General features: G+C 44.6%; 1 protein-coding gene across 1 annotated transcript in view; it reads left to right on the top strand.

Annotated features, from left to right (window-relative positions):
• Positions 1-26,690, top strand: part of CDHR3 (cadherin related family member 3) — a 106,618-nt gene that overhangs the window by 75,090 nt on the left and 4,838 nt on the right. The window contains exons 10-18 of the mRNA XM_084811445.1: positions 2,736-2,829; positions 2,945-3,043; positions 3,665-3,894; positions 7,015-7,186; positions 9,798-10,042; positions 11,142-11,323; positions 17,050-17,063; positions 19,147-19,178; positions 24,523-24,571. Of these exons, the coding sequence (XP_084667571.1) occupies positions 2,736-2,829; positions 2,945-3,043; positions 3,665-3,894; positions 7,015-7,186; positions 9,798-10,042; positions 11,142-11,323; positions 17,050-17,063; positions 19,147-19,178; positions 24,523-24,571 (1,117 nt within the window). The remainder of the gene's footprint in view (positions 1-2,735; positions 2,830-2,944; positions 3,044-3,664; positions 3,895-7,014; positions 7,187-9,797; positions 10,043-11,141; positions 11,324-17,049; positions 17,064-19,146; positions 19,179-24,522; positions 24,572-26,690) is intronic.

The raw sequence follows: 26,690 nt of genomic DNA, 5'->3' as shown, positions 1-26,690 counted from the left end.
ACCTTTTCACAACTGTTTGAAAGAAGCGACCTGCGGAGCCCCGCAAGTCACTGCCAGAACGACATGGCTCCTTACCGGAAGTCCACCAGCCCTATCAGGTTTTTGAAGTAACTTACATAAAATAACCATCAATGAAAATTGAGCTAGATGATAAGTCTAACACAGTTATTTCTAAAACCAGCAGACCAAGGCCAAACGTGCAACTGGGTAAATACACACACACATACACTATTCATCTTTCAGATACTCACAGGCCCTTTCAAACAGGACAGTCTTAACATTCAAAGATGGGAGAAGGTCAACCAGGGGGGCCTGTCTAGAGAGAGAATTCCAAAGATGGAGACCCACAACGGAAAGGCCCCAATAGCTCCATATGTCCCTCTTATCATGAGAGAATTGTGCAAGGCCAATTATATCTTGCTCTTCTAAAACAGGAAATGAAGCCATAGGTTTCTTGGTGCAGATCATTGCATGAATGAATTAATCTTCCCTGTAATTCATTCGTGCAAGAGTCCCAAAGCATACAAAGAAGCTCTTCTAGTGGAAGAAGCATGCTGGGACACTAGCTTTCTTTCTTCATGTGGAAAAGCCTTCAGATGAGGGACATCTGAGGAAACCTAGTACTTCTTTAATGAGATACTAACTTTGATATGAAAACACCTAGGAGATGCGGAGGTTTCATCAGTGACCAGTGTCAAGGTGAGGGCTGAATCGCACCAATTCGCAGTATCGTACAAACATGGTGATACAGTCTACTACAGTTAGTAGGCTGAGGAACAGTTATATGCTTTCCCCTCCCCCATGCTGTGGGGCAGCCCCCCTCAGGAGACTGGAGTGGACAGGCCCTTTTCTCAGGGGGCTATAGGGATGCACCATGATACGGGCCATACCTAGGGGTGCCAGCGGGCATGGCGACACTCAGATGAGGCAGACACAATGTGTCCAACTCTGACAGCTGTGCATGTTTGCTTGAAGGTTTCGCTGAATCAAACTGTCATGTTTCCCCGGAGCCCCTCTTTCCTGATGCACTCGCACACACAAATAGAGAGGCCTCAGTCTCAGGCCTTTAATTCATTATCAACAGATTCATTGCAGATGCGAATCCTCGAAGACTCTCAGGCGACAAAGGATGCCTCCAGGGGATTCAAATGGGAACACCGAGTTGCCTGCAGTTTGAAGTGAGGCTTGCTGGGTAGACTACTTAGAGAGGGAGGTCCCGCCCTTCCAGTGATGCTTCCCTACATCACCTCTCACGCATCGCTAAGCGGGTTGACTGTCTGAGCTTTGCCCTCTTAGCTCTGTGCTGCAGTCTAGCATCTCTTAGGTCACAGCCCCCACTCTCCTCCTTCTCCTCTTCCTCCCAGCTTATCACAAAGGGGGGCAAGGGGGGGGCTTCAGGCCCGGCCATCTAGGAGTTAGTAACCTGAGAAGCACGCCTACCCATATCTGAACTGGCTTGGGAAAATGCATCCGCCGGTTCTGGCTGTTCCTCTTCTGAATCTGAGCTGCTATCTCCCTGCGCTCAGAATCAATCCTGACACAAATGAAGGGCTATTCCAACCCATGTGAAGCCAGGTCTGCTCACTAGTTTTAAAGTAAAATACCAAATCTGTTTATAGCACATAATAATAAATGTTACATAGCATTTATAAAATACAAACTAACACAAAGTTTGCAGCCTTAATCACACTTATTTGAAAGTAAGTTCAAATGAACCAAGTGGGATTTGAGTAAATATTTATTTATTTATTTGTTACATTTCTATACTGCCCAAAGCTGAAGTTCTCTGACTGGTTCACAACAATACACATTCATAGGGTCCAGCTGAAACCCTTCATTCCAATGAGTGTTTTCCCAGTTCGGGTTTTCTGATGTCTGAACTGCTGTTTTTTGTTTTTAACTGTTTTATTGCTGGTTTGTATTTTATTTGTAGCAGTCATTTTGCCATGAGCCGTCTTCTGCATGCTGTTGAAACAAATTTCAATAAATAGAATAACTTTAAGCAGTTAAAACTTTTTTAAAGACACATAGGGTGCAATCCTTTGGTCCCTGGGAAGGCATTCCGGAGGAGATTGGATAGAGCAGCTCCCTCTCCGCTTGCAGAGATGAAGGGACGCAGGTGGAGGAGGGCCGCCCTTGCAAGCTTCCCCGTTGCTAGTGCAGAAACATTCACTGCCCCTGTGGCTCTGCGCTGTCAGTGCTCCAAGGATGGTGGCATCAAAAAGGGGGCATGCCAGGGGTGGACTGGGGAGGGAAAGTAGGTCAGCCCTTGAGCTGGTGTACTTATTTTCCCTCCACCCGCTTTCTGCTCTGCCGGCAAGACTCTGGCAGGGAGTTGGATTTGGTGGTTCCTCTGGCTTGAAGTCTCCCCTCCTTCCCCATGGGACTGCCTTGTTACTGTACAGGGGGAAACCCAAAAGCTCTCCTAAAAAGAAAAGAAAAGGCCTTTGTTTGCTTTCTAAAAACCATCAGGTTTGTTAGAGCCAAAGTTACCTAAATAAATTTCATTTTGTACTTGAAACTGAATAATACTGAATAACCCATTTGTGTTGTTTATGAGGTATCTATCTATCTATCTATCTATCTATCAATCATCATAACGGATATCCCGTCTTTAAGGATACAAACCTTTCCAAGGCAGCTTACAAGTAAAATCAAGCCACAACAATAAAATCACAGTAAGCAACGAGCAAACAAAACAACCACCAAGTAAAATTATGTTCATTTTATTCCAGCTAACAGGAAATGTGGATCTTGAAAGTGAAGGAGCGAAGGACGAATACATTCTGAACATTGTGGTGCAAGATGTTGCTTGGCCTAACTACGCTAGCAAGTATCTCCTTTATTCTTTTTCCAGAGTTGTCTGTATTCTTCTTAGTCTCCTTAAAATAAGATTTGCAACTTTGATTCATCTTAATGCTTTCCTTAATTGCTATATTTACAGATAATATCTACATTTATGTCAAAATACAACCAGTCGACGAGTTTAATCCAGTCTTTAGTAGTACCTCATATGTTTTTAATGTGTCGGAAATTACAGAAGGTAAGTAATGAGCCCTCTTCCAGAGGCTTGCAAGGTTGCAGAATGCAAGTATGCTCCAAGAGTGCTGCTGACTGTATCGGGCCATCAGCCCCTCAGCCAAGAGCACATAGCCTCATTGTGCTGAATGCTTCGCAAGCAGACACAATAGCAATCAAGGCTTTGTGGGGAGATTGAGGATGGCTGTATATTTATTTAGGTTAGGTTAAAGACAGATGTGATATAATGGGAGATGTCGCATCAGGTCCTCCTGATTTTGCAGTTTGTATGAATTATATGTTGGTTTAGCCATTAGCCTTCATGCTTCAGACTTGTCTTTCAAAGGAAGGAACAAGCAGTCAGAGTCCTGGATCATGCAGCTCCTTTCCCTTAAAAGAGCAGGGGAAGATCACAGGACAGGGTGCTCAGGCAGAAGGCCTGGCTGAGACTATCTGCGTGGCAGAGGCTCACCGCATGACTGCAGCACATCTTTATAAATGCATGAATGGGGGCACTTTAGTTTAGACTGGAAAGTGTGTATATGAAGATTTGATATGGAAACCGTTCAGGAAATCTTGGAAGTCCTTACCTTTTAATATTATTTTGTTTGCTAAAATGTGTGCTTCAAATCCTGCTTTATTTCAGCCGGGTCTGAAATTGGACAAGTGCATGCTACAGACAAAGATATTCCATTTACTGGAATATCATATTCGATTTTGGCTGGAGGAGGCACTCATGATCTCACAGAAATATTTTGGATTGATCCTGAAAGCGGCGCAGTGAAAATTTTAGCTAGATTAGACTATGAAACAACTCAGAGGCACGTTTTCACAGTGCAGGCTTTTGACAACGAGCTCAAAATTGCTAATGCATCTGTGAGTAAAATGTCAACATTTATACAGATATGAACACATCTAAAATATGTACTTCTCTTTCCTGTTTCTGATTTTAAAAAAAAACAGTAGAGCTTGCCTGACATTGCAAGCACCTGGAGGGTATATACACAAGGCTTTCTGAACTGGGAGAGTTCGTATCTGAATTCCCACTCACCAATTCTAACACTCAGTGTCATCCTTTGTCATGACCTGCTATCTCCTGGAATGTTGAATCAGATGGGGTTCCTCAGAAGAAAAAGGGAAGCCCCCCCAGAGACCTAGTGGAACTCTTGAGACAACTTCTATAAAGGATACTGCATCCTTGGACCCAGATGAATCCACAGACTCTGACATATAGCCTTTGCCACATGCCTGCCCCCCCCCCCCCATGCCACAGAATGTCCATGATCACCTCCAACAACACAGGCCATGGGAAACCTGGACAGAAGCCACCATTAGAAGGCAGAGTTATTGCCTTAAGGTTCTTAAGGACCTTAAGGTGCACAAGGCCTTCTTTCACCCAGCTCTGCTCTTAAGGACAAGACCTGACCTTAAGTGGTTCCAGGATCAGGGCCTCCACTGAAAAACCTTGAACAGTGTGGTTGCAAGTCTTATGCTGCACCCTTCCCCAGCCTGGCTCACTCCAGATGTTTTGGACTCCAACTCCAGCATTCTTGACCATTTGCCATGCTGGCTGGGACTGATGGGAACTCAAGTCCAAAACATCGTAGTATTTACATAGCCTATCATGGGGGGGGGGGAACCCAGCGTACGCAAATGGCGGCGGCTACCGCCATTTGCGTACGCTGGGGTTTTTCCCCCTGCCGTGATAGGCTACGTAAATATTTACGTAACCTATCACGGCTCAATACAGGGACGCGAATGGCGGCGGCTACGACAGCCGCCATTTGCGTCCTTGCAGGGCTGCCCAGCGGCCGGATGTCCGGCTGCAGGTGGCTGGAGCCAGCCGGCGGCTCTGTGGCTTGGCCGCAGAGCGGAGCCGGCCGGGCAGGATTCCGGGGGGGAGGGACGGCGCGCCTCCCCCCCGTCGAGGATTCCAGGGGGAAGGACGGAGCGCCTCCCCCCATCGCAGATGCCCCTGCGCGGAGCCAGGTAAGGGATTCGTACATCCCTACAGCCGGGCAGCTCCCTCATCTCCCCTGCAGGCCTGTGACTTCAGGCCCACCAGCTCCTGCGTTTGGAGGAATGGGACATCCCTGAACTAGCCGTTTGTCCACAGGGGTGGATAAATCACTGGTGACGCTGCTATGCTTCCTAAGGAGCAGCCTGTGCCGCTCTTACTCCTTACAATGGGCTCCTTTAAATATTCTCACAATTCCAAATTATAACCAGAGTTTTCATAACATAAATCAGGGAAGATGTGCCTATGTTCTCACCAGGACCAAAATGTTCTAATGGACAGTTTCAGATGCTGGAAAGGACTGAATGGACACAAATATAAGGGAGAGTATGTGGCTGAGTGCACTGCTTTGTATATACAAATACTGACAGAAAGAATGGCTTTCTTGGAGTTCTGGGGCTTGAGAAAATGGTTCGCAACAGGGCTCCACATCCCTCAATCTAGATATGCTCATAAAGCTTTGAAGACAGCCTGAAATGAATGGAGTTAGGAAGTCTGGATATGGCCGATGTCAAAATTGGAGGTGGGAAATAGGTATCGGAAAGGAAAGAAGAGAGATGGAAGCATGCAGATATCTACAGGAAGCCCAAGCTGCGGTAGTGTCAGGATCAGAAAATGGACCACGGACCGCAGGTTGGAGCTAGGGCCATGGAGTATTACACATAGAGGCTACAAGTGAAACACAACAGAAAGCGCACAAACTGGGTAAAATGCTGGAGAGGAGGCAAGATGGCATGTAGGGATGAAATCATGGCAAAGTACTCCCAAAGAAGCAAGACTAGGTTGCAATTCTCAGCGTTCTGGAAGGATTTGTGGTTGTATTGTTATATTGTGGTTTTAATGTTCTATATATTTTAAATTGTTTTATTGTGTGTTGTTTGGTTTTAGTTTTTGTGAACCGCCCAGAGAGCTTCGGCTATTGGGCGGTATAGAAATGAAATAAATTAAATAAATAAATAAATAAATAAGTAAGTAAGTAAGTCATGGGGCACTTATCCAATCCGAGTATAGATCAGGTTGATTCAGCAATAGCTACAAAAGCCTGGCCTTTTGTGACCGAGCGCTGGATAGTTTTTTAAAATAAAAAAAATAATTCTGGGATGCTTCGAGCCAGAACTGAACTGATTTGGGGATCGTTTAGAACAAATGTTCTATCGTCTGATCTTCCAGCATTATTAAAGAATATTTATTATTAATGATCATCATCAATTGCAACAAAAAAAGCAATTGAAATGATGGGATATGTAATCTACTTTAAGAGTAATGAAGGACTCATACATCAGTTGAAGAGCACATGATTTGCATGTGTGAAGCTCCATGTTTGATTACTGGTATCTTCAATTAAGTATTTCAAATACCCTTGAAGAAGACCTGTTTATGGGTGAGCAGAGAACTATATTGGACTGTTTTGAACTAGAGGGACCATTGCTTTGTCTTGTAAAAGTGGTTCCTATTTAAAAAAAATAGTAATAATTGGTTTATAAGATTTTAAACACTTTTTTAAACATACAGACAAGACTGGCAGAGCTGATCCTTTATTCCTGCTCAACTACTATTCCTAAAAGCTGGAAGGTTGGGTGGAAGTGGATCAATCCCTGCCAATGATTAGAAAAGGGAACCTTTGGGTTTGACCAGTGGACTGCGTTGCCACAACATGTAGTGATGGTGACCAATTTGGATGGCTTTAAAGGGGGATTAGACAAATTCATGGAGATAAGGCTACAAATGGCTTCTTGTCATGATGGCTATATATCATCAGTATCAGAGGTGGTATACTTATGTACACCAGTTGCTGGGGAATACAAGCAAGAGGGCGCTATTGCACTCATGTCCTACTTGCAGGTTTCCCACAGGTGGCCCCTTGGCCGCTGTGTAAACAGAATGCTGGACTAGATGGACCCATGGTTTGATCCAGCATGGTTCTTTTTGTGTTCTTATGATTAATTGAAAGATTGTTTAAAATAGTCTCTTCCTTTTAGGTAACAGTGAATGTTCTTGAAGCAAATGATGAACCACCAATTTGCTCACCCAATTCATATTTTCTGGAGATTCCAGTGGACCTACGTTTCGGCAACAACATTGATGGTTTTAGTATTTCATGTTCTGATCGGGATTCAAGCCCTCGCTCATTCCGGTATTCTATTAATTCAGGTACTTCAATTTTGGGCTCTGTCATTGGTTGCTGGTAGCCTTTAATAAGGTCAAATGTATATTACAGCATTACAGCTTTGGGTCTTATACAGTGGAAGCTCCTAGTAGCATGGATAGATGTCACTAGTAGTTGACTAAGGCCACATCTAGATGGTGCCGTCTCTGTCCTTCACATTGTCGGAGCTGCGCAGCTCCTGCGCAGCGGATGCTCAACCAGCTAGATATACGGGGTGAGTTACTGCACAGTTTCACTGCAAGAAGCTCCGCTGTGCCCTGATACATCACAGTCGCAGCGATGCAAACTCTCACATCTCTGGCAGGATGTGGGTAGTGAGCTTCTACGTTGTCATGGCAACCATTTGTACAGAAACTAAGTTCCTCGAATGCAGGTACTCTCACGATGTTTCACACCTGCAAAGTCTCGCCCACATGAGCGCTAAGTGCCTGTTCCTCAATTCTACATCTACGGTCCTCGGATCATGGATAAAAAGCTCTTCTGACCCCTCTGCTATAGGGCAAACTTGAGTATCCACAGGTGCCCTCTGAATTTGGATGCCTCAACCCATGCAGTCCTCAACCGCTTTGGCTGAATAGTAGCATCCCCTCAGAGGGTACTATGGAGCTCATTATAATAAGGGCAGGTGGCAGAATTGTTACCAGACCGGGAGTTGTGATTCACTACCCGGTGGTATTCCAGTCAGAGAGCCTTTGCTTTCATCCTGCATTTGACTACACCCTGGTAGTGCTCCCGTTTCCGCATTTCTCGGGACATCTGCTTGTACGAATCTGTGTTTCTGTGTCTGGTTGCTCCTGCACCTTCTGTTCCCCCCATACATTAAGCAGGTCCAGAATCTCGCAATTTTTCCAGGAAACACCCTGCCCTTAGCCACTGACTCGGAAGCAGCCAGGCTGGACCAACAGAGCTGCAAAGCTGCAAAGGTGTGAACGACGAAATGAGCCTGCTTCTCTGTGTCCTCATAATTGCGTAGCCGCGAAGGAAGACGCAGGAGTGGGGAGGAGGAAAAAGGCATCACACAGTTACTCACTGCCCACCCCATGCCCACTGCAAACCATGATGTCACCCCGAGGGATGGTTAGACAGCGTACCCTGGTGCGGTAAACCCGTAGCAGCTGAAAAGTTTGCAGCAAAATGCCACCTTGGAAATCTGCATTTTTCTGGTGGAAACCACAGAAGACTGCAAGTGGCGAGTGTATCGTCTGTGCCAAGGGACCTTGACTCACACCTGCCCCAGAGTAAAAGCCGGGTATAGATGGGCCCCAAGTCTTCAGTGGAAACAGAGATTTAGACAAGTGCAACTGGGAGGGCAAAAGCAGACTTCCTCACCCTGTGCTCCCCACATTATCCCCTCCAAGCCCTGAAAATTCTATATGGGCGGAAGCTTGCTGAATGGGGTGAGCTGAGGGGAGGAGGGCTCCCCCCAAATTAGGCAGATGACCTTCTGTTCATGGAAGGCAGAAACTGGATCCAGCCCATGGCTTATGACTTCTCTTATGCACATTAAGCAATTGGATTTTTCCAGTACGTGACTATGAGGCAGTAGTTTGCAAACTGTGTTTTTAGGTTCTAGAGTTTCTTAGAAACTTATCAGAGATTCCATGATAAGATGATCACTAATTGCAGGCATGTTTTCCTAAATGAGAGCTTGTCCATTGTTATCAACCTCCCCACTACAAAGTGTTGCCACAGAACAGTGTTGGGCACATACTCTTAGTTCATCTAGGGCAGCAGAAAAGGCCAGACAGGCCTGGCTGGCAGCTCATATGGACTGCGTGTTGACCCTAAAACCTTCTCCCACACACTGGGATTCTCTCAGTGCAGTGGTGCTAGATTCAAGGTCTGACTCTTGTTAGCTGGCTTCAACGACAAATTTGGTTTTGCATTGTTGCACTCTCCAAGGACTGCTTCGCAGAGTACACAATGGCAAAAGTGTTTGTCACCAGCTGAACGTACAGCAAGGAGCTGCCAACAACAGTGGCATGTGTACCTGCATGGTGCACCCATTTGCAGAAGTGTATTTGTCATGTGCATACATTGCATTTTTATACGTACACGTGAAACCTTTCAGTAATGTGTGAACCAGTCCTAAGTATGTACTAGAATAATGGAGCCATCACAAATAAAACCCAGTCAGGAATGACTGGACCGGAGCAGAGCATACCCATGATCCTTGTTTGCATTCATTTTAGAGTCACAGATTCTGTGTGCTGTGTGTAATCCTGGGGTCTGTTACTTCACTGCATGTATTAATGTGTTGTTAAAAGTAGATGTGCAACAACATTAGCGAAACTACATAGAGAAAATCAAATTATTTATGGCCATATTTATAGTGTGGTGATGGCAACGATTCAGTGCCAGGTTGTCTGAAACTGGCATCATGCACCAGCGATAAGGGGCAGAGCTCTTTCATCACATATAAGCCATACATGTCAATGGGAGCAAAACGTACCTTTTAAGATTTCCATGCAATAACCACTATGAATTGATCGTGTCGCATATCATGTGTACTACCAGCAAATTAAGTCAGCCGTTGCCTTCCTTTCCTTTCCTTTGTGTTTTTATCTGTGGTTTTGTCTTTGGCTCCACTTTCAGGTAATGTGAATAACCATTTCGCCTTTTCGCCAAGTGCTGGCTCTAATGTCTCCCGGCTGATACTTGCATCCCCATTTGACTATGAGGGGGGCCTGGACAGAATTTGGGACTACAGACTGTTAGTCTTCATAACAGATGACAATCTATTATCAAGCGCTGGCAGAGCTACAGCCCTCACTCAAACTGGCACAGTGACATTAACCGTCAAAGTCCTTCCAAACCCAACCACTGTGGTCCCTACAACAGTAAGTGGGTGGTTAGCATGCTGAATATTAAATGCAGAATGATGTTTGCATGGCACTTACAAGACAGAAGTAGATTATATGCGCATTCTCGCTACCACAATCACTTGTCATGAGGTAAGTGGAACCATCACAAGTTATGTATTCTTCACACGTTGCTCCACAAGTTATGTATTTCCTATACACTTCCATGTAGGAAATAACACGAATAGACCATTACATGTGATAGATTCCCATCAGCCCCAGCCACCATGGTCAATGGTCAGGAATGATGGGATTTGCAGTCCAAAGCATCTGGAGGGCACCAGGTTGGGGAAGGCTGGTATACAGTAAGGGAGAACAACTGGAGGGCTAGGTCAAATCTGGCCACCTGAGTACCAACCACCAGTATGCCCCCTCCAGTTGCCAATTTAGAGGCAAACAAGGACCATGGGAGGTGTGGTGGCTGTAGTGATGGGACTTACTGAAACTCTGCTGTGTGAGGCAGGGGAAGTCCTGGGCCACCATTCCACATCTCCTCTTCTGTAAGGCTAGTTTCTGACCATGGCTGCCTTTACACTAAATAAAACCCATGCAGTCCTCCTGTTCTGGAGCCTTTCCCGTGTTTATCCTGGGCTCCCATATAACGACCGTGTGATTGCTGAGAGGGGAAGCGTTTAATTTTCAGTGTTCTATAGACCTCAATGAAACAGCGCCATCCAGTGGTTGTTTTAATCATGTTACATTCCGAGTTTAAGAAATGGTTCGTTAGTTCTGGATCTATTTGAGACAGAAAAACCAGGAAATACCCCTGGATGTGCCCTGGAGGTTAACAATGTAATGAAAAGGACCCACAAACTTCTGTGAGTGAGCAATCTCAATAGCAGGATAAAAGCTCCATGTGAAGGACCCCCAGGAGTGTACAGTTACCTCTAATGTCTAGGAAGCTCACAATGTTTGACATTTGCTGGACTAAAGTAAAACAAAGTTTCTAAACACATCCACTAACAGAATAAATGGTATCTAAAATATAGTTGCCACTGCAAAGTCTAACTTTTCATTAGGAGCATGTTTCTGGAGGTCATGTAATTAAGAAACCTCTTTTCAAACTTTATTTTACAAGCCTGGTGTTACCTTTGTGACCAATAGAGAAAATGTTTATTCTGCATCGGCTTGGTACGTGCCATTCATCATTGCCCTTGGCAGCTTTCTGCTCCTTGGACTTCTTGGGTATCTTACCTATCTGCTGGCAAAATACATCCGCACCCACTGTCCACCAAAACCCAAAGCTGATAAAAAGCCACTGTAAGTAACTGAAAGGAAACAAAGCACCTTGTATAATTTCTTTCAGCTGTAATGAGTGTGCAAATGTCTTAGCCCAATACTGTCTGCACTCATATGCTCCCAGTAAGAATCCATAGAAGTCAATAAGAATACCAAATGTCTGCACTGAATCATCTAGCATAGGCCTCAGATGCCCGATTGTTTTTCTTACACTTACATTTCATTTCAAGAGATGCATTAGATCTAGAATCTCACAATGTTAATGGAATGTATGCTTTTCATATTTTACAGCAGCACATCACTTTTTGTAAATACCAAAACTAAAAAACAGCAACCCATGCTAGGTATAATAGAGTTTAACCTTTGTTCAAGGAAGCCCAGGTAAAATTACATGGAAAATGTGCTGTATTTTCACATCTAAGTGGAATGCATTGGATGAATTTAGTAGCAAAAGTTAATTACAGTATTACAGAAGTATCCAATGCACTGATCTGTGTTAGGGATTCACACTATGAACAGTTTCCTGCATGCAGGAAAACATTCCATAGAATTCAGTGGGAATGTTATTTGTGTAAAATGTGCAGACTCTTTAGCTATCTAGAATCATAGAATAGTAGGGCTGGAAGGGGTCTATAAGACCATCAAGTCCAACCCCCTGCTCAATGGTGGAATCCAAGTCAAAGCATCCCTGACAGATGGCTGTCCAGGTTCATCTTGAATGCCTCCAGTGTGGGATAGCACACTACTTTCCTAGGGAAATGATTCCATCGTCGTATTGCTCTAACACTCAGGATATTTTTCCTGATGTTCAGCCGGAATCTGGCTTCCTGTAACTTGAGCCCGTTATTCCGTGTCCTGCACTCTTGGATGATCGAGAAGAGATCCTGGCCTTCCTCTCTGTGACAACCTTTCAAGTACATGAAGAGCACTCTCATATCTCCTCTCAGTCTTCTCTTCTCAAGGCTAAACATGCCCAGTTCTTTCAGTCTCTCTTCATAAGGCTTTGTTTCCAGTCCCCTGATCATCTTTATTGCCCTCCTCTGAATGCTCTCCAGCTTGTCTACATCCTTCTTAAAATCTGGTGCCCAGAACTGGACACAGTACTCTAGATGAGGCCTAACTAGTGCTGAGTAGAGGGGAACTAGTACTTCCCGGGATTTGGAAGCTATGCTTCTGTTAACCCAGCCCAAAAGAACATTTGCATTTTTTGCAGCCACATCACATTGTTGGCTCATATTCAGTTTGCGATCTACAACAATTCCAAGATCCTTCTCGCTTGTAGTATTGTTGAGCCAAGCATTGCCCGTCTTGTAACTGTGCATTTGCTTTCTTTTTCCTAGGTACAGAACTTGGCATTTATCCCTATTAAATGTCATTCTGTTGTTTTCTGCCCAGCACTCGAGTCTATCAAGATCACTTTGAATTCTGTTTCTGTCTTCCAGGGTATTAGCTATCCCGCTCAATTTTGTGTTATCTGTAGAATTTATCAGCATTCCCTGCACCTCCTCCTCCAAGTCATTAATAAAAATGTTGAAGAGCACTGGGCCCAGCACTGAGCTCTGCAGTACCCCGCTCGTTACCTCTCCCCAGTTTGAGAAGGTCCCATTGATAAGCACTCTTTGAGTCCGATTCTGTAGCCAACTGTGGGTCCACTGGATCATTGTTTCATCTAACCCACTTTGAGCTAGTTTGCTCATCAGGAGATCATGAGACACTTTGTCGAAAGCTTTGCTGAAGTCGAGGTATATGATATCCACAGCATTCCCACAGTCCACCAGGGAGGTTACCTGATCAAAACATGAGATCAGATTTATCTGGCAGGACTTGTTCTTGACAAATCCATGTTGGCTTCGAGTAATCAGTGCATTGTTTTCAAGTTGCTTACAGATGGATTGCTTTATAATCTGCTCCAGAATTTTCCTAGGGATTGATGTCAGACTGACTGGTCTGTAGTTCCCAGTTTCCTCCTTTTTGCCCTTTTTGAAGATAGGGACAACATTAGCCCTCCTCCAGTCATCTGGCACTTCACCCGTCCTCTATAATTTCTCAAAGAGAATAGACAGTGGTTCTGAGAGTTCTTGTGCCAGTTCCTTTATTACTCTAGGGTGCAGTTCATCTAGCTCTGGAGATCTGAACTCATTCAAAGTAATTAGGTGTTCCTTGACCATATGCCTATTGATCTCAAGCTGTAATCCTGCCTTTTCCGCCTATACTTTGCCTTTGCCTTGTCATAGACCCTCTTTTGGGAGAAGACTGAGCCCAAGTAGGAATTGAGCACCTCTGCCTTTTCTTTGTCATCTGTTATCATTTTGCCATCCTTATTTAACAGCCGAACCACCATTTCTTTCCTCTGTGTTTTACTATGCACATATCTGAAGAAAGCCTTTTTTGTTGCTTTTAGCCTCCCTCGCTAACCTCAGCTCATTCTCAGCTTTAGTCCTCCTGACACCATCCCTGCAATTCTGAGCTACCTGCCTATACTTTTCCTTTGTAGCTTGGCCTTCCTTCCACTTCCTATATGTGTCCTTTTTTGTTTTCAGGTCATCTCTAAGCTTTTTGTGAAGCCACATAGGCTTCTTCTGTTGTCTTCTGCCTTTTTTTCTTGTTGGAATTGTTTGTAATTGTGCCTTCAGAATTTCCTTTTTTTAAAACTCCTACCCATCTTGGACTCCTTTTCTCATTAGAGTTACTTGCCATGGGACCGTACTTATCATTGTTCTGAGTTTATTAAAATTGGCTTTCCTAAAATCCAGGGTATGCATTTGGCTACACTCGATGCATGAGCATTCGTCCATTGTTACCCCCAACTTTACGTCTCCCTTCCCCGTAGTTTAAAGCCCTCCTGATAAAAGTTCTTCATGCTGTGGCCAAACACATTCTTCCCAGCCTTTGTGAGGCGCAACCCATCCCTTGCCAACAGTCCATCTTCCAGGAAGTATAGCCCATGGTCCAAGAATCCAAATCTCTCTCACTGGCACCACCTTTGTATTCAGTCATTCCCCCAGAGTATTTTTCTTTCCCTTTCTATCACTTTTCTAACTACTGGAAGGATGAATGAGAAAACTATCTGGGCCCCAAAGTTCTTGAATTTCCTTCTCAAAGCTTCAAAGCCTGATGTGATTTCTTTGTAGCTCCGCTTTTCAGCATCATTTGTTCCCACATGGATGAGAAGAAAGGGATACCTGTCAGTGGGCTTTATAAGTGTATGAAACCCTTCAGTCACATCTCTAATCCATCCTCCTGGGAGACAGCATACCTGGTGAGTCTATGGGACCTCGCTACATACTTGGCTTTCATATCTAATCTGAGATAAGTTAGTAACATCCCTAAGATTCTCTAGATCTACTTTCTGTGGCCAAAATGCATTAGATTGTAAGCCACAGGTGATGATCTATCTTTCGTACTACCTTCAACTGCCTTAAAAACTGTTGTCTGTATCCAGCCCATTTCTCTCATACTCTGAGACCTATTTATTTATTTATTTAATTTCTATACTGCCCAATAGCCAAAGCTCTCTGGGCAGTTCACAATAATTAAAACCAAAGTGCAGCATAAAACAATATAAAATATGAAAGCTTAAAACCACAGTATAACAGTACAACCAGAATAAAACCTAGCAGCAATGCAGAGATTAAATACAGATTTAAAACACCAAAGCTAAAAGACTAGGAAGCTAAAATACAGGGAGAATAAAAAGGTCTTCACCTGGTGCTGGAAGGAGTACAACATAGGTGACAGGTGAACTTCTCTAAGGAGCTCATTCCACAGCCAGGGTGCCACAGCAGAAAAGGCCCTCTTCCTGGTCGCCACCTACCGCACTGTCTTTGGCAGGGGCTCACAGAGAAGGACCATTAAGGATGATCTTAGGGTCCGGGCAGGCACACATGACAGGAGGTGATCCTTCAGATAACCTGACCCCAAGCCATTAAGAGCTTTGAATGCTAGTACCAGCACTTTGACTCAGGCCTGGAAATGGACTGGCAGCCAGTGCAGCTGGAAAAGTACTGGAGTAATGTGATCTCATTGGTCAGTCCCTGTTAACAATCTTGCTGCCCTATTTTGGACTATCTGAAGTTTCCGGACCATTTTCAAAGGCAGCCCCAGGCTGGATCTACACTTACTGCCTTTTTTCGCTTCCAATTAGGTTTCACCGCCCGCCTTTCACACTACGCAGTACCCACCTCGAATTGGAACTGGAATTTCCCACTTCCATGCTCCCGCTTTCAAAACCCTAATATCCCGGTATTTCCCCTTAACGTGCTCTGATTTTCCTCCTTCGCTGCCATATCCGGTCGTAGTCCCTCCCTCGCCTGTCCATATACGGTGGTGTTTGTATTTCCCTCCTGTCCAATCACAGCTCTCGACGGCCCCATGTCTTCTTCCAGCTACCTATCGCATAGCTTCCTCAGCAGCCCCTGTTTCCTCAGCAACAAGCAAAGGGCTGGATGTGCACGTGCGTGTCTGATCTCGGAAGCTAGGCAGGGTCGGCCCCGGTCAGTATCTTCGAAGATCATGCCTGAATTAGAAAAAAAAACATTGCGGAGAAGCCACGATTCTGCAAGGATAACGCCTTAATTTAGAAAAAAACATCCGGAGTGGGGGATAGGAGGGGGTAAAACTTAGTCTCATTTGAAGGGATAGAACAATGCAGGAAGCCTGATTCCCAACTACTGACCGGGGCCAACCCTGCTTAGCATCCAAGATCAGACAAGCGCGCGCAGGAAAACAGCAGGAAAACAGCACAGCGCTCGAGTGTGAACCGAGCTCATGCATTCGATGAAGCACTGCAATGGGGAAAATGGGTGAATGAGAATAATCACATTTTAATGCGAAAGCGTTTAACCCAACGGGACACCGAATTCATTGCGATGACGGGCGCAATGTAGATCGGGCCCCACATATAACACATTGCAGTAATCAAGATGAGAGGTTATCAGAACATGGATAACTGTAGCTAGGCTATCTCTGTCCAGATAAGGGTTTAGTTGGTATACCAGCCTAAGTTTGGTCACAACACTCAAAACCTTGTTCATTAACATAAAGCCTTCCAGGACCTGTAGAGGTTGCTTGTAAGAAAAACAACAACCCCATAATGTTGCCCTAGAAAGAAGGGAACGGAGTTGTGTCACTCACTCATCATGGGTGATGTCCCATCCAATGGTCCATAGAAGCCTATGACATTTAAATAACTCTGTTCTAGGCAGAGCTCCAAATCAAAGTAGTCTTGCTTGAATTTTCCTACCAGCAATAAATTTTGGCTTGAGTGCTGGAAATATGTAACATCCCCAGACAGAAAAACCACCTTGAAGGACCAGATTTGGATCCGGTGCAACAAATGCACAATCACTATGCAAGTAACATTCCCACTGAATTCTATGGAAAGTTTTCCTGCATGCAGAAATAAACAATAGTGTGTATCTCTATCACAGTTCAGTGAATGGCCTTGAATATAACAATCCCTGGTATAATGCTTTCTTCCCACAGAATAAAACCACTGAAAAGTTATACCATGCATATAATATTTAGGGGCACACTTAATTCACTTTGCCATATCCGCCAAAATACACTGTTATTGTTTCTGCCAGTTCGACCCTGAGCATGAGAAAATGCTCATCCTGCAAAATGTGGCCTTGCTATTGCTGTTGACACTCTTCGTTATAGAATTCTAGTCTTATTTATGTATTGCATTGGAAAACGTCTGCTCAAATATATTAATCATGTTCATATTTTTTAACTCTTTATGACAGGATAGAAATGCCAGGTATGTATTTCCCTTGCTTTCATTATTCCTTGAAAATTGTTTCATTGTTGACGTGTAAGAGATAATTTTTTAAATTGTGTGTGTGTGTTTCAGATAGAGTCCAGCCCAGAGCGGCATGCTCTAAAATCCCATTGAGGTCATACATAGAACTGGGTTAGATTGCAACCCACACTGGCATAGAACATTATAATCTTAGCAGAACTGTGCAGGGTTTCATTTTATAGTTTATAGTCAGTGGTTCTGATACTCTCCACCACAGTCATTTTATGCTCTAACACTGGCTTCCATAGATGTTGCTGGATCAGGATAAAATGGATGTGCACCCAAATGTGCATTTTGATTCATATCTGAGAGTGGATGCTGTCGATCCACATTACATGGCTTTCAATGGGATGCATATTATCTATTTTATTTTTATTTACTGAAATATTTATACCCCACACTTCCAATGCTGAAGGACTCTCAACCCCTAAGGTGGCTTAGCAACATAAAACTGAAACTATTGCAGTTCAATAAAAACAATTAAAGCAAATTAAAAAGATAGGAAAAAACCAGGATAAAAGACCAAACAGAGGAACAGCAGTATCAAGTGGGATGTGACTTCAAATTACAGATTGAAAATCCTTCAGAATAATACTGTTTTTAATCTTGTGCTGAAACACAGTCAAGGAGGGGGGCCAAATGAATCTTTTGTGGCAGAGTTCTAGAGCCTAGGTGCCTCTGTGGAGAAGGCCCTGTCCCAAATACCGACCAACTGCACTTCCATTGGCGGTGAGACACATAGCATGGAAGATCGTGGTGGCAGGGCGAGGCCCTGTGGGAGAAGTTGGTCCTTTAAGCAGCCTGGTTCTAAAGCATTTAGGGTGCAATCCTCTTTATGTTTCAACAGAAAAAGGTCCTACAACTCCCATCATTCCCACAGCCAGCCATGCCAGCTGGGGAAATGCTAGGTGTTGTAGGACTTTTTTCTATCGAAACATAAAGAGGATGAGTAGCAACTTGAATTTGGCTCAGAAAGAAATTGGAACTGATTTAATATTTCCTTACTTACTGCATTTCTATAGCTCCCAATAGCTGAAGTTCTCTGTGTGATTCACAAAACAAAGCTTAAAACCATAAAATATATTAATATAATAAAACAATGAAAAATCCAAAATAAATTAAAACAGCCACCGACAAATACCAAAGTAAAACCAACAGCAAAGGATAGCAGCTGTGCAAGGTTCTAAAAAGCACCAAGCACAATTTTTTAAAACTGAAAGGCTGAAGCCTGGGAGGATGAAAAAGTCTTCACTGGCTCCCAAAAGACGACAAAGTAGGTGCCAAAAAACCTCTCTGGGGAGGACATTCCACAACTGGGGTGCCACCACTGAAAAGGCCCTCTTTCTGTTAGTCACCCTTTGCAAGGGTACCCAAAGAAGAACCTCAAAAGATGACCTTAGGGTTTGGGTGGGTATATACCGGAGGAGATGCTCCATCAGCTAAGAATGAAGTCACATATTCTCTATAGCCCACAACAGTGTTGGCAGTGGCTGCTGCAGTCTGCACCACCTGAAGTTTCCAAATTCTGCTCAGATGCAGCCCCACAGAGCATATCAGAACGTACATGTGGCCCAGCTACACCTGGCACACGAAGTCAGTGACTGGATCTGCCAGTGTTTTTTCTTTTCCCCAGATGCAGCAATCTGCAGGGGAATGGACAGGAATGCCTTTTGGATGGTTCACAACCGGTTACAATGCCTACCAACAACTGTGCCCCTCCCTTTTCCCTCAGTAAAATATTTTTGCAGATAGTCCATGTTTAAAGCAGCCATCTCCGTTATTTGCCTGCTGTCCTTCTAGGTATCAAGGGAATTCCGGTGCTCAAGCTATATTCATGTTATTAATTATACTGGACACATTCTACGTTCCAAGGTTAAACGATAAGACCTAGTCCCATTGATTTCGGCTGGAGAGTTAAGCACTTCAAGTCCCTTAAAGTGCTTGATTTTCATACCCAAAGTTACATGTTTAATTTACATCGGGGTGGGAGGGGGATGGTTTGTTAGGAAACGCAGAATAACATTGTGCTTTTTTCCTATAGAAAAGAAGAAAGCTAAAAAAGAAGTAGTATGGGTACGTACACTATAAAATAAAATTAAACAGAAGTGTTGCCAACATAGGGTTAGTTTTATGCAAAATATTTACCCTGGTTACACTCCTTAATCCAGATGCCATATGGTGAGCTTATTCCCCTTTCCTTCTTTCCTTCTTTCTTTCTTTACTTCCTTCGTAACCTTAGAGCTGCTTTTCACTTTATACTCAGGTTCAAATACACACTTTTCAGATTAATTAGCAAAACACACAGGCATCTGAATCACTGTCTTTCTTTGTGAAATTCCAGAAACAAGGGAACAATAACTTCCCAGGTGCCATGTCCTCTAATGCTTTAAAGTTTAAGGGTGCAACCCTATGTACAACCATACAACCACAGTTGTAGCACTATGAAAAAAAGGCCTACAACTCTCAGCATTGCCCAGCCAGCTATGCTGGCTGGGGAATGCTGGGAGTTGTAGGACCTTTTCCTGTCTAAACCTCCATAGGATTGCACCCTAAACCACCTTAACGTCATTCAAGTGAAGCACAAAGCAAGATACTTTGCAAAACGTTGTTGATGTTCAGTTGTTAAGTCGTGTCCAACTCTTCGTGACCCCATGGACCATAGCACGCCAGGCCTTCCTGTCCTCTGCTCTCTCCCGGAGTGTGCTCAAGTTCATATTCATTGCATCGGTGATGCTATCTAGCCATCTCATCCTCTGCCGTCCCCTTCTCCTTTTGCCTTCAATCTTTCCCAGCATCAGGGCCTTTTCCAGGGAGTTTTCTCTTCGCATTAGGTGGCCGAAATATTTGAGCTTCAGCTTCAGTATCTGCCCTTCCAATGAGCAGTCAGGGTTGATTTCCTTTAGGATTGACTGATTTGACCTCCTTGCAGTCCAGGGGACTCGTAAGAGTCTTCTCCAGCACCACAGTTCGAAAGCATCAGTTCTTCGGCACTCAGCCTTCCTTATAGTCCAGCTGTCACAGCCATACGTTACTATTGGGAAGACCATAGCTTTGATTATACAAACCTTTGTCAGCAAGGTGATGTCTCTGCTTCTTACTATGCTGTCTAGGTTTGCCATAGCTTTCCTCCCAAAGAGCAAGCGTCTTTTAATTTCATGGCTACAGTCACCGTCTGTGGTGATCTTGGAGCCCAAGAAAATAAAATCTGTCACTGCTTCCATTTCTTCCCCTTCTATATGCCAGGAAGTGATGGGGCCAGATGCCATGATCTTAGTTTTTTTATTGTTGAGTTTCAAACCAGCTTTTGCACTCTCCTCTTTCACCCTCAACAAGAGGCTCTTTAGATCCTCTTCACTTTCTGTCATTAGGGTGGTATCGTCTGCGTATCTGAGGTTGTTGATAATTCTCCTGGCAATCTTAATTCCGATCTGTGATTCATCCAACCCGGGGTTTCTCATGATGTACTCTGCATAAAAATTAAATAAGCAGGGTGACAATATACAGCCTTGTCGTACTCCTTTCCCAATTTTGAACCAATCGGTTGTTCCATGTCCGGTTCTTACTGTTGCTTCTTGACCCTCATACAGGTTTCTCAGGAGACAGGTAAGGTGGTCTGGTACTCCCATCTCTTTCAGAATTTGCCACAGTTTGTTGTGATCCACACAATCAAAGGCTTTAGTGTAGTCAATGAAGCAGAAATAGACATTTTTCTGGAATTCTCTTGCTTTCTCCATGATCCAGTGAATGTTGGTGATTTGATCTCTAGTTCCTCTGCCTCTTCGAAACCCAGCTTGTACTTCCGGTAGTTCTCGGTTCACATACTGCTGAAGCCTAGCTTGTAGGATTTTGAGCATAACCTTGCTGGCATGTGAAATGAGCGCAATTGTACGGTAGTTTGAACACTCTTTGGCATTGCCTTTCTTTGGAGTTGGAATGTAAACTGACCTTTTCCAGTCTTGTGGCCACTGTTGAGTGTTCCAAATTTGTTGGCATATTGAGTGCAGCACTTTAACAGCATCATCTTTTAGGATTGTAAATAGCTCAGCTGGAATACTGTCATCTCCGCTAGCTTTGTTGTTACTAATGCTTCCTAAGACCCACTTGACTTCACTCTCTAGGATGTTGGGCTCAAGTTCAGTGACCATACTATCATGGCTATTAAGCTCTTTCCTGTATAGTTCTTCTGTGTATTCTTTCCACCTCTTCTTAATCTCATCTGCTTCTGTTAGGTCCCCGCCTTCTTTGTCCTTTATCATGCCCGTCTTTGCACAAAACGTTCCCTTGAGATCTCCAATTTTCTTGAAGAGATCTCTAGTCTTTCCCATTCTATTGTTTTCCTCAATTTCTTTGCATTGTTCATTTAAGAAGGCCTTCTTGTCTCTCCTTGCTATTCTCTGGAACTCTGCGTTCAGTTGGATATATCTTCCCCTTTCTCCCTTGCTTTTCACTTCCCTTCTTTCCTCAGCTACTTGTAAAGCCTCATCAGACAGCCACTTTGCTTTCTTGCATTTCTTTTTCTTTGGGATGGATTGAGTTGCTGCCTTCTGAACAATGTTACGGACCTCCGTCCATAGTTCCTCAGGCACTCTGTCTATCAGGTCTAATCCCTTAAATGTATTCATCACCTCCACTGTATATTCATAAGGGATATGATTTAGATCATAACTAAATGGTTTAGTGGTTTTCCCTACGTTCTTAATTTAAGCCAAAATTTTGCAATAAGAAGCTCATGATCTGAGCCACAGTCAGCTCCGGGTTTTGTTTTTACTGACTGTATATAGCTTCTCCATCTTTGGCTGCAAAGGACATAATCAATCTGATTTCAATATTGACCACCTGGTGATGTCCATGTGTAGAGTCGCCTCTTGTGCTTTTGGAAAAGAGTGTTTGCTATGATCAGCGTGTTCTCTTGGCAAAACTCTATTAGCCTTTGTCCTGCTTCATTTTGTACCCCAAGGCCATGCTTGCCTGTTATCCCAGTTATTTCTTGACTTCCTACTTTAGCATTCCAATCCCCTATGATGAAAAGGACATCTTTTTTTGGTGTTAGTTCTAGAAGGTGTAGGTCTTCATAGAACTGATCAACCTCAGCTTCTTCGGCCTCAGTGGTTGGGGCATAGACTTGAATTACTGTGATGTTGAATGGTTTGCCTTGGATTCGTACTGAGATCATTCTATCATTTTTGAGATTGTACCCCAGTACTGCTTTTCCCACCCTTTTATTGACTATGAGTGCTACTCCATTTCTTCTAAGGGATTCTTGCCCACAGTAGTAGATATAATGGTCACCTGAATTAAATTTGCCATGCTTTTCCATTTTAGTTCGCTGATGCCCAAGATGTCGATGTTCAATCTTGCTGTCTCATGTTTGACCACCTCCAGCTTACCTTGATTCATTGATCTTACATTCCAGGTTCCTAAACAATGTTGTTCTTTACAGCATCGGTCTTTCTTTTCACCACCAGACACATCCACAGCTGAGTGTCCTTTCGGCTTTGGCCCAGCCGCTTCACTCTTTCTGGTGCTACTTGGAAATACCCTCTGCTCTTCCCCAGTAGTATATTGGACACCTTCTGACCTGAGGGGCTCATCTTCTGGCGTCATATTTTTTAGCCTTGTGATATGTTCCATGGGGTTTTCTTGGCAAGAATACTGGAGTGGGTTGCCATTTCCTTCTCCAGTGGACCACATTTTGTCAGGACTCTTCGCCATGACCTGTCCATCTTGGGTGGCCCTGCACGGCCTAGTTTATGGCTTCACTGAGTTATGCAAGCCCCTTCGCCACAACAAGGCAGTGATCCATGAAGAGGTTGCAAAACGTAGCTGGCCCTAATTTGCACTTAATATTTAAGATACACATAAGAGCAATGGATAGACCCTATGAACATAAGAAGAGGCCTGCTAGATCTGACCAAAGGCCCATTCAGTGCAACATCCCTTTTTCATCAGAAGTAAAAACCCCATTCAAGAGTACTATGTTGTACATTCTAGGTTACATTTACTGGAGATATCAAGGCTCCTTTGGGCTCTCAAAGTGGCTAGTTTGTAAGCTTTGTTTCAGCTGGCCCCTGTGGGAAAAGGCCTAAAAATAAAAATCCCGTCTCTTAAAAAAAAATAAATCCACAAAACACAAACAGAACAATATATGTGGCGCAATGGCCTAGCTTCCACATTGTATAGCAACCTACCTGTCATATTCCAAGCATTCTCCATGTACACAGAATGGAATTTCCCCCACCCCACCACTGCCCTGTCAAGTGGTTCTTGTTTACCAAGAGTAGATTGGAAATCTCTCCCCGTTGTTAGTTTTTACTTCCACCTTCCTGGATGGTTGAAAAGTGCCAGTGGCCCATCTCCCCAGGTGCTCCTTTGCCTCTGTGTTGGACATGCCATGTTCCAAGTGTCAAACATCTGCCCCCACAGGTGTGCCTAAGCTCACATGGCTTTACGTATTTGGAGGATCCACCTCTTCTGTCACATCCCCTCCCCTGATTCTATAGGGTTAAAAGTAGGGATTATTCCCTATGAATATTTGTCACCTACTGAACTTCATGGGTAATCCTTGCTCCTCACAAGTAAGCCTGAGATTCCTCTTTAAGATTGTCTAGAGTAGGTTACTGAGAGAATGAACAGTTTTGTTTCTTTTTATGTTACCTAGCTGTTTTCTCTTGCAACCCATCCCTAGGTTTTCTCCCATCTCCATAAAGCTTCTTTAATTTGGAATTTGAGGGGTTGATTAGGCATTCACCAAGTCAAGGATCTTTCCCTTATGTGCCAGACCACAATTTCATGCTACACACTTTGACCAAAGGGAGATAAGGGGAAAACAGGCTGAAAACACTTAGCCGTTGCAGAGGAGTTAGTTGTCCCAGGTGGAAAATTAATTTGCAACTCTTGGAGTGCCTCTCAGGAGTAAGGGTGAATTAAAAGGGGGTGGCAAGCATATGTTGGGGTGTTGCAGTGGTCTTCTGGGCAGCTGGGCATCTCGACAGTCCCCATTTAGCTCCTTGCTCAATGCCCGGCATGGATGTAATATGCTGATTATTTCCATTATAAAAGACAGACATTTGTTACCAGATAGAGAAATCATAAGGGGTTTATTTATATCACTGCAGAAACTCTAAGAAATACCTCTGCACACTTATAGTAAGAAACTCCCAAATCTCACTTCTTTTAGTTATGATCCCCTCCTGATCACATGCTGGAGGTCTTAGAATACCAGCCATATTTAATCCTCCCATGAGTATTAAGCAGCAACACCCTAAGCAGCAATGGTTTTGTTGGCAATTTTGATTAAACTTGCATTGCTAGAATGCAACGTGCGGGTAATAAAAATCTACTTCATTCCATACATGTCAACCTTTCTGCTCCTTCTTTAACTAAAGGTATTGATTTAATGCTTTGTTTCTCGCCCTAGGAGATGACAAACATAAACCCTGTTTTTGATGGGGAAGCAAGAGACCCAGGTATTGCTATTACTAATGAGGGTCGGTGGGTGGGAAGATAAAATTTTGGTTTGAAAAGAAAGAGGTTAAATTGAATTACAGTGAGACAGGCAAGTATCAATTGCATAATTTTAAACAATAGGGAAGTCATACCATTGTATTAGCAACTGCATTAAAGTCATAAATCATGTCTGCCCATATCCAGCAGTGGTCTTAAAGACTGTATGGGCTGTTCTACACGAGGCTGTTAATCCACTGTATCTGCTTTTAATTTTGTCGCAGAATGGAGATCCGAGCACTACACCAGGAGCGTTTCTTTTTCTGCTTTTCCAGTACATAACTTCTAGGTCAGCGGTTCTCAACCTGTGGGTCGCGACTCCTTTGGGGGTCGAACGACCCTTTCACAGGGGATGCCTAAGACCATCGGAAAACACATGTTTCTGATGGTCTTAGGAACCAAGACACCGCTCCTCTATCCGTCTCCAGGCGGGTCCGCCCACATGCAGATATGCTAGATAGAATCTAGCACCTTTGCGAGGCTCCGGGTGAGGAAGGCGAGAGAAGGGGAGGCGAAGAGGGAAGGGAGGCCCAGAGGCTCCAGCGCCAACAGTGGCGGCTCCCCTTACGGGGGTGACTGGCTGGCGGGGTATGGCGTGCTCCGCCCCAGGGAGGCCGGACCAGGAAGCGTGTGTGGCTGGCCGGGGGGCTGCTGAAGCAGTGGCGGCCTAAGTGGTAAGAGCGCGGAGAGAGAGCCAGGCAGGGCTGGCGTGTCTGTGTCTGCCGCCTGCAAGGCCCGGCTAGGCCCGGCCGCCCGCCGTGGGGTAGGCAAGGATGGCGTGTGGAGAAATCGGAGATGGCGGGAGGCAGAGCGGCCAAAGGGTCGCCGCTTATGGGCGGGCGAGGGAAGATCTCCATGATACGAGGGACGGCGGGAGGGAAGGACGGTGTCCAGAGCTGCACACCGAATTATTGGGGGATGTGGGGAGAGAAGGGAGCCGAGGCCTGGCTGCTGTGGGCGGAGGGTGGCCCCCGCAAGCCAGGAGGGTGAGGGGAGATGGGCCGCGATAGTCGCTGCGGGTCGTGAGGATGGTGTGTGAAGCCGAGGCCTGATGCTGTGGAGTGGGCTGGGTTGTGCTGTGGGGCGAGGAGGAGACAGGGCCCCTGAGTGGGTTTGGGGATCCCTGAGGTGGGGATGAAGGGCAGCTGCGAAGCACTCCGCGGGGGGCAAGCGGGCTGTGGGGTTGGGGTGCAGCACGCACAGGCCTGCCCCTGAGGAGTGGGCTGGGCTGTGGGGGTGTGTGAAGGGGGCATTTTTATATGGGCTAAGGGAGGCCTATAGGGTGTGTGGAAGAAGAGCGCAGCGCAAAAGCATATGGGGTGGGTCAGAAGGCTGGGCGAGGACCTGGAGGTCATGGGCCACAGAGGCTTGTCCTTATGGGGTGGGCTGGGCAGTGAGGGGTGAAGGGGGTGTTTATGGGCAAAACGACCTGGGAGAGGAGTCCTATGTGGGGTTGTGGGAAGCAGAGGCTAGTCCCTATGGGGTGGGCTGGGCAGTGAGGGGTGAAGGGGTGTTAATGGGCTAAAGGAGCCCTGTCTCTTCTTGGGTGGGGGTTGATTAATCACTATGCTTTAATTATGTTCAATTTGTAACAATGAAAATACATCCTGCATATCAGATATTTACATTATGATTCATAACAGTAGCAAAATTACAGTTATGAAGTAGCAACGAAAATAATTTTATGGTTGGGGGTCACCACAACATGAGGAACTGTATTAAAGGGTTGCGGCATTAGGAAGGTTGAGAACCACTGCTCTAGGTGGTACTGTGGTATTGTGGAATAGCAATAATACACAAGTAAAAATGTTTTCTGTCACTTTCACAAATTTCACATTTTCCCTGCTCTAAAAAAAATTGCCAAAAGTGCTCTTTAGACACAGAAGTGAAACTGGAGGGTCACATCATCTAAAGAACCTGTAAACAACCATGAGTAGGGAATGAAGAGCGCACAATAAATGCTGCATGTATAAAAGCCCAATATCTTTCTGAAAGTTAGGATTCCTTGCTTGATGCACTTGCTATGTATGGCTTATACATAGTCATAGACTCCCAAATTTTATCAACCCTATCAGCTCTTTA

This window comes from Heloderma suspectum, chromosome 7 (assembly GCF_057233095.1).
Source record: "Heloderma suspectum isolate Gila_16-S chromosome 7, 16-S_ref, whole genome shotgun sequence".
Classification (NCBI taxonomy): domain Eukaryota; kingdom Metazoa; phylum Chordata; class Lepidosauria; order Squamata; family Helodermatidae; genus Heloderma; species Heloderma suspectum.
The sequence above is the reverse complement of the archived record's forward strand: the minus strand, read 5'-3'. Positions and strand labels throughout refer to the sequence as shown.